The sequence below is a fragment of the Chelonia mydas genome, chromosome 20, assembly GCF_015237465.2.
Source record: "Chelonia mydas isolate rCheMyd1 chromosome 20, rCheMyd1.pri.v2, whole genome shotgun sequence".
Classification (NCBI taxonomy): domain Eukaryota; kingdom Metazoa; phylum Chordata; order Testudines; family Cheloniidae; genus Chelonia; species Chelonia mydas.
In genome coordinates this window covers 9,329,364-9,337,792 of record NC_051260.2, presented here as the reverse complement: position 1 = coordinate 9,337,792, position 8,429 = coordinate 9,329,364, and the positions used below count along the sequence as shown (strand labels likewise).

The window sequence follows — 8,429 nt, the reverse complement described above, 5'->3', positions numbered from 1 at the left end:
AAATCAATGAAAGTTAGAAGCCAAAAACCTTTGTGGATCTGGGCCAGGTTGTACCGAGGTTCTCAGATACTTTATGTTCTTTGTATTAGCTGGTCCATCACGTACGTTAACAGGACCAGGGTGGGGACGGGACATTGGGAATTAGCCTTTAGCAAACATCTATCCTACAGTTTGCCTGGATTTGGGCAAGAACTGCATTGCCCTTGCAGCTAGGACCAGCCACTTCACATAGGTTCAAGGCACAGTCCATACCCATGGTGTTCTGCTTGTTTTCCATCTCCAATCTGTAAAAATTTGTCCTGACGCCTACGTTGGTGCTGCTGCTCTTGGATCTGACACACGGTATAACCATGTCTACAAGCTGTGCCGAAGTGTCCATGCTTCCTATGTAGACAGGAAAACTCCTCCTGTCAATGGAGCTAATTCACCTCTCAGAGGCAGTAGCCAGGTCAACAGAAGATCCCATTGACTTCGCCCCATCTACACCGGGAGTTAGGATGACCTATCTACAGCACTCAGGGCTCACAATCTTTCACAGCCCTGAGTGTAACGGGTCTGATTTTTAAGATTTTAAATCACTGAGGAGCGGAGACACATGCAGGGCCATTTGTTTCCACAGGAAACTACAGATTAATTCTGGTTCCCTAATGGGGGAAAAAAAGCACCATTCCTCTGTGGTGAACTTTCCATTGCTGGGACCTGTTCAACAATGTCACAGTGAAACCTGTAGAAACCTCAGTCCAAAGAATATTCCTCAAAGACGGAGCTTTAGAAACAAGACAATACCGTCCAGGCTGACCACCACTTTCCCTTCTAGTTAGGTTACACAGCCCCACGAGGATAAGGAGATTACAATTAGGGATCCTTTCGAACTCTTCTCAGGTTATACTAGGCTTCTTAAGTGACAATCCTGGATTAGTGGACAGCTATGTGGACGGAAGATGAAAGTACGTTATGTTCTCAGTGGAGACACGGGCTCCCCCAGCATTCTGCTGCATTTGACATATTGGATAACTACTGACAATGTGGTCACCAAGTGATGTAACCTGGGTAGTTTCCAGAACTTCTCTAAATCTACCTTGGACCTCAATACATTAAAGAATGCAAGTGACAAGGAGGAATTGGCAATGTTCTCAGGTAGCTGTTCTAGCAATGGGCACCCGAATAGCCTAATGAGGCAGTTACTGAAATGTGTGTTTGTTTTTTTTAAACACTGCTTTCTACTAACCATCCGTAGCTTCCAGTATTCACAAGATGCGGAAGATATTGACATTTGACACAACTGGAATTCATAGTGCTTCACAGATTGTTAAAAAAATACAAATGTTTAAAGTTTCCTATATAAAAATATACAAGTCCAAAAATAGAGATAGAGAGAAGAAAGAAATCAGCCAGAGGAATTTACAGTGATAGCTAAGATTCCTCCCTCCCTGTATTTATTTTTTTTTAAAAGGTAAAAATGTGTTCACACTTCACAGTTTGGCAGGACTTTGCCTCCTGCCAGCATGCACCGATTTCTGCTTTGAAGACAAGGAGGCATTTTGCAGGTACAAAGGGGGAGGTACTGCTGTTTGAAACTGACAAAGCATGCTGATGATCTGACAACACAGACACAGAGTCTGGTGAGGGAAGGTCACCAAGCAGTCATGAATTGGTAAAGGTACAAAACTCTCACATCCCGCTGTGGAAGAAATCTCTCTCCAAACCTAAGTGAGCGAGCCACACCCAGAATGAAGATGAGGGAACTGGCTGACAGACAGACCTTGCCAAAAATTTAACTCAGATCTGAGAAAGGAACCTGTAATATCCCCCAGTTGCAGGGAATTTTCATACAGAGTTAAAAAAACAACAGGATTTTAAAGCAAACAAGACAATTGGGGATTAGTGCTGAAGTTTGCATTACACTAAAATAGTTATTTCTGAGTGATCGGCTCTTCAGAGCCCAGCTACCTTGGCAACCATGGTCAGCCTGTGTGTCTTAATGGCAGCTTGATTAGAAATACCCGCTCCTGGTGTGCTGGATTGCATCACATCCCATGACGAGGGGAAAGAATTTGGCTCTCGTGGAAGAGAAAAGGGAATTCAGAGAGAAGTTGCCCGTCTGTGGTATTGTAAGCTAGCAGCACAGAAGCCCCTGGTCGTTTTAGAATGATCTGTTACTGCTATCCCATGATACTAGTCTGACTAACACATCTGTTTCCCCACCTCGCCAAGAATTCAGTTCTCTAGAACTCAGCTGGTTTGACGCAGGAAGGATGCTTAGATCCCAGAACTGCACAGTGTCCAAGCAGTAATCTTCCGAGAGGCACACTGTTAGCTTCTGTTTGATTGGAACACCATGGTCTCATTTGCTATTCCTGACCCAAAAGCCTTGATGCATCATCTCCCTCACTTTCCAAGCAACACTAGAATAAAGAAGAAACCTGCTGTACTAGACTCAGCAAAAACCACCTCTCAGTGTCGGTGCCAATGAGTGGCTTTCTTATCAAAACTGCCTCTGTGCTCTCAGCAACTGGTCTAGGAGAGCTATTGAAATAATTAAGAACATCCACCATTCCTGAACTTTCTTATAAAGCCCCTAAGCACACGGCATTTGCCTCATTTCAAGTGTATTCTCCTTAGGTAGAACAGGTGAAAAGAAGTGTTTATATGCAAGGTGTATATAAAATATACAGCAGAATCACACTTGCTTTTAGTTAGAGAGAAAGTAAGCACCATTTACAGGTGTGATTCAGGTTCATATAAAGTTTTATTTCACCCCAACGTTGTTTGGGGTTTCTCCCTACCAAACAGGTTGCCTTCCTGCAATTCCATGCACATGCATAAAAAACTCCCTAGAAGCCTCCCAGCAAAAAAGCATGAAAAGGGAATGGAAGAGAGTCCAACACCTCCAAGTGTGCTGAAAATCAGCAAGAACCATGGGACCAAAATGTGAAGAGAGACACTGATTCCACTATAATACCTGCCCTCCCACCTGCTACTTACCTCTTTCCGAGAGGAACAATTAACACTGGCCTAACACTATCCTCTGCACCCAACACCAGATTTGTTTTACATGGTTTGATAGATATTATATATAGTTACATAATCAACAGCAACCCATACGAAGGGATTTTAATTTTTAACTTCCAAAGCTGCTGCATTTTCCAACAGAGTTCCAAATATAAAAACCTTTCCACACATCAGACACAGACCTTTGCCTCCTGCTCTTCCAGACAAGGGCTCTATTGCAGCTCAGCCTTGATTCTGGTTAATGCAAACCCCAATGTTTCTACCTTCCCTAGCAAAGGGATTCAACAGAAGATCCAGCTTACAAATTAAAACCACCACCACCTGCCTGCACTAATAAGCTATCAAACACCAGGTTGCAGGAGTATATGGCAGTTTCCTGCATTTATTTTTATATGAAAACACACCAGAACACTGCTTATGGTCCTAATTAAATAAAATTCACCCCATTCCTAGAGGATTCTTCAAGCCCTTGTCTTTCCATCAGGTGTCTCTGACCCAAGGATTTACTAAAGAAGTCACCAAGCACTGAAATGCATGAGTTCACGAATGACACACAGCTTCATTATCAAGGATGATTTGTGGGTCAAGGGAGGGTGGGTGACACACATGAAGGTGACTGAATTCTCATCTGGAGGGATTCTAAATCCCGAAGCCCCCACATAATCTACAGTGCACGATGTCCTCTTCCTGCAATTTTATGCTGTTGTAGGGACAGCTCGCTCCATTTCAGCTGGGCTTCACAGAAGGGCTAGGGGAAATGGACGGGCCTTAGGGAACACCCACTTTGTTGTGGCTGCAGCAGGAAAGGCGGGGGACCAAGAGTCAGTTGGACAGAGGAGTCTAGAATGATTCAGAACTACCAGCCTCCAGACCCACCATGGGCTTGAAAAAGACGGCCAGGAAATTTCTTTGTTTCCAATTACTGGTTTGGAAATCTCTGAAAGAACGGGGAAGCCTTGGAGACAGAAAAGAAATGTAGTGTTGGAAGAAAAAAAATCCGGCAAGATGATGTGATGATTTAATCTGAATAAGAGACCTGCGTCCCATTAACAAACAGCCCCAGCACGGGGCCGTGTAACATGTCCACTAAGCACCCGATGCCTGATGTCCATGTCTGGCAGATAAACTCCCTGCCACTTACAAATGTACCAGCAGCCTGCCAGTCTGACCAACAGTGTATTTCTACTCACCCTCTGCACTAGCATCAGCAGCTGCTCTGCAGTAACCCTCAGATTAGGGATGCAAACAGGCATCTCCTCATGCTACATTTTAATCAGACTAGGCACGATACTCTGGATAGACACAGTGTTATCGGTGGTCTCTTCTCCACTGCATTTGCAGCTAATTCATTGTTTTTTGCCACACTCGACACTTGAGTTGTCTTCATCTCACCAGCCCTGGACGCACTGACATTGGCGTTTTGTTTTTAAGACCGACTGCAGAAAAATAAATTTGCCCAAGACTCCCCTTCCCTCCCCCGCAAAAAACTCAGACTGCATTATGGGTCCCGGACCCTCTTCTGGTAAATAGCTCGAGTGAACCCGCACAAAAACCTTTACAATCAATTTTACATGTACACTTATGCTCCGAATGAAACAGAAAGGGTTAAAATAACTTGGATAAGAGAATCTCTGCAGCAAATACAATTTAAAATAAAGCAATGAAGGGATTAAGGCGGGGAAGGAAGAGGGTGACTGTTTTATATGAAGAAAACCTCACCCAAATAATTAAAAAAATTAAGGAAAAAAAGAAACCTAAAAGCAGAGCATACAAAAGGCTAATTTTCTTAAGGTTACAATGTAAAATGTAATATAGCATCTGAACAACAGCTTGGGTATTGTCTCATTAACTACCCACGGGGTCATCTGTTCAAAGATAAGGCATCCAAAATAGACCAAACACTTTGGTCGCAGCAATTTTTTTCCCTTGCTCAAATGAACATGTTTTATATTTTTATATATATAATAATAATATAGAATCTTTTTTTTTGCGCTAAAAAGTATTTCAATGATCATATACATTTACCAAGGCATGTTGGCATCAGGGGTACCTACTGAGGGAAAGATAGGGGAGAAGTTATGGGGGAGAAGGGAAAGTCGAGTCAAAAAAAGCTCTGGCATCCCCATGTAGTCACTGGGCCTCAGAGGTCTGAGCCGATCGCCGGGCCTTGTTTTCAAGTAGCATTCCTGGCAGAGAGGAACTGGGCTCTCGTGCTAGAAGGTGTGACTGACCCTACCCTCTCAGCACACTAGCAACGAAATATTTATCTTCTCCCTCTCCAGTCGGCTCTTAGACCCATGCTACCTTGAACCCCAGATTTGGACACTGTCCATGACTTGTGGTTCACAGAGTCTCAAAATCCATTCCCGCTGATGTTGATGGACTGGAGATCTGCCACTTGCATGACGTTGATGCCGCTGCTTGCAAGGCGTGCGATGCCCTCGGGACAAATGGCTTCCATGGCCACCATGTTGGTTGCGATGAGGGCCGATGGGGTTGGCCCACTGTTTCCTTCCGAAGTCCCTGTGTCCATGGAGACCGCAGAGACGTTCATGGCCACATTGTTGGCTGTGCCTCCCTTCTTGTTTTGGTGAGTCTTGATGTGCTTGGACAGGTGGTCGCTCCTCATGAAGCGTTTTGGGCACTCCGGGCAGGCAAATTTCTTCTCACCTGTAAACAGCAACGGGAGAGAAGAACCGCTCAGCCATTGCAACAATGCGCTTGCTTAACGTCCTTATGGGAAGCCAAACCTTTCCACCAGGAAGAGCCACATTGTAACAAACAAACAAGGGTTCAACATACAAACTGAACTCTGAATAAGAAGCAATTTTCAGCTACTGCCTGGATGAAGCTCACAGAGCAACCTCGACAGGTATTAAGGGAGGGGGGGGGGCAGCACTTTTCAACTGCCCTTCAGTGAAAGATAGCTTATTTCTGAGGGGCAGAGCCCTGCTCTCACAAGACTTGCAGTCAGTGCCTTCTGCCAGCTGCTAACATCCAAGTGTCTTCCTATTCTCCTCTCACCGGCTTTCTCTTTCACTTTATACAACTTCTGACCAAAGCAGATTTACTGGTGATGAAAACATACCAGGTGTCAAAAGCCACATTTAGTTACAGCACTAGAACCAAAGTCTCAGAATTATGTGGGATGTAGCAAAGAAGAATTCATCCACCCACTTGCCAAACTGAATTTATTATGTGGAGTAAAACACACCCTCTCCCCCATAACATTGTGAGCCCTAACCCTGAACTGTGAATCACGCACTCACAAAGAGCCCCCCCGGATTTCAACAGGGCTCTGCTCAGTGTGGATGCTCTCAAGAGTGAGATCGGGCTCAGATGTGTTATTTCTTTGGCTCTGTCTCCATGATGGCCTCTCAGACCCTCTCACATTTATCTCCCCCTACTCTGAATGTTACTCCCCCCGTGGGCGGCTTTCTGAACAGTTCTAGCTGTTCCTTGTTTCGGGGCTCCTAAGGCGAGGAAAACATCGCAGCTGAAAGTACTGCAGAGGATTCACTTGATGCAGCTGTCAACGAACAGAAGAGTCATGGTTTTGTACAGCTGGTGACAGAACCTGTAAATATACTTGTACTGCAGAAACCCAAAGCGATAGATGATGAACACTGGGCGAACACCAAGCACATAGTGGAGAGCGCTGGCAATCACAAGGATCTTGGAAACCCTTGCAACACACATACAAGGCTAGAGAAAATGTGAAGGCTCCCCCAGCCCTGGCTTTAAGTGCGCCTTTGCTCCCTTCGCAGCCAGGGCAGGTTCCCGGGCTTACCTGTGTGCGTGCGCTTATGCCGCTGCAGCTCGTCACTGCGCGTGAAGCGCTTCCCGCAGAACATCCAGCTGCAGACGAAAGGTCTCTCCCCGGTATGCCACCGGAGGTGAGCCCGCAGGTGGGACGTCTTGCCATACACCTTCCCGCAGCCTGGGATGTGGCAGATGTGCTGCTTCTTCTTACCGGGATCCCCAGAACCCCTGGAAGAATCCAGATCAATCAAGGCATTAATTTACAGAGTCTCTCCACTCTCGCTAACAGGGAGGTGAAACATCAGCTTCCTAAACGTGGCATCCGGCGTGGCTGCTGAGCTCACACAATGGAAACCCCAGGTTACCAGTCACTGATCAGAGCACTGACTAGACATGCCTACTTACTGCTCAGATGCTGGGCTGACATTAGAAACACAGGGAAGTGGGCAGGACGGTCTCCTGGCTAGAGGAATCAGGGCTCTCTAGTCTTGGCTCTGCTCAATGACCACCAGCAAGTCAGCTCCCACTCGATGCTTCAGTCTAACCCTCTGTCAAACTAAGAGGACATCCGCGTCCTTGGGGATTGGTGACTACAAGGTACTCCAGAGATAAAAGGTGCTGAGCACTATTGGGTTGGTAACTGTATCCACACCTTTGGATGACAGGTTCTTATAAAGAATGAAGTGTTATTGGGAGAGTCAAACCTGTACCACATGTGCACGAAAACACTCCCCAATTAAAGTCAGACTGGGAACTGTTACGAGCAGGTAAATTGCTAGTTTTAAAAAGTCTAAGTCAGAGGAAGGGGGGCGGGGGGGAGACGGTGGGTGTGAGGGCTTCAGGGGAGCCATAGAGGAGTCACTTAAATCCTCAGTGAAAAAACAGAAGAGGTTGCAACCAGGAGCCTCTTCAGGAGTCGTCAGAAGACACGGCCCGACAGGCGGCTCCTCAACAAATCTGTCCCTATTTTCACTGTGTGTGTAAGAAACTTTTTGTTCCATGGGGTCTCTCCCCACTCCCCTTTTCAGTACATTTTTAACTAAAAATTCTCCAGTGTAACAAAGCCACTGTGAAAGCAATGGGGCATGCGGGCCGGGCCCAGCAATGGGGCACGCGGGGTATGACATGAAGAGCAAGTCAATGGGAAAAGAGGAAGAGGCAGTGGGAGGGAGGGGACAGCGGGAACGGGAATGGCTGCGTTCACAGGTTTTAAAGGGGAGCTCAAGCTGCTGTTCATTCCGAGCGACCGCTACTGGCCAGGCAGACCCGTCACATAGCTGACAACTGAAATTCTGTCCTTAATGTACACCAATGGCCCTGCCACTGTTTGGAGATACCCCCTAAAGACCTAGGCATGACGAGGTGCCAAAAGGGAGGGAATTACAGTCTCCGATGCATGTTTCTGGCCTTGTGGGGTTTACGCTGACTCTGTATTTTGTTTCAGCCCTACTTTAGCACCTTCTGCGATACCGCTCTCAAAGCTTTAACACGTGCTAAGGTCTCCTCACCAGCGAAGCAGGGAGCTAGCTGCATTTCTCCAATGCAGGAACCGAAGCAGAGTAGACACTAGGAGCCTAGACTCCACTCCGCCTCACTCTGACCAGTCTCTCCCCATTTTTAAACAAACTTTGCCATTCTGGAGCACTGTTCTCTGG

General features: G+C 46.3%; 1 protein-coding gene across 1 annotated transcript in view; it reads right to left on the bottom strand.

Moving 5' to 3' along the window:
• Positions 1-1,196: 1,196 nt before the first annotated feature.
• Positions 1,197-8,429, bottom strand: part of SP1 (Sp1 transcription factor) — a 32,159-nt gene continuing 24,926 nt past the window's right edge. The window contains exons 5-6 of the mRNA XM_037883769.2: positions 6,803-7,002; positions 1,197-5,682 (exon numbers count right to left, since the gene is read on the bottom strand). Of these exons, the coding sequence (XP_037739697.1) occupies positions 5,366-5,682; positions 6,803-7,002 (517 nt within the window). The 3' untranslated portion in view covers positions 1,197-5,365. The remainder of the gene's footprint in view (positions 5,683-6,802; positions 7,003-8,429) is intronic.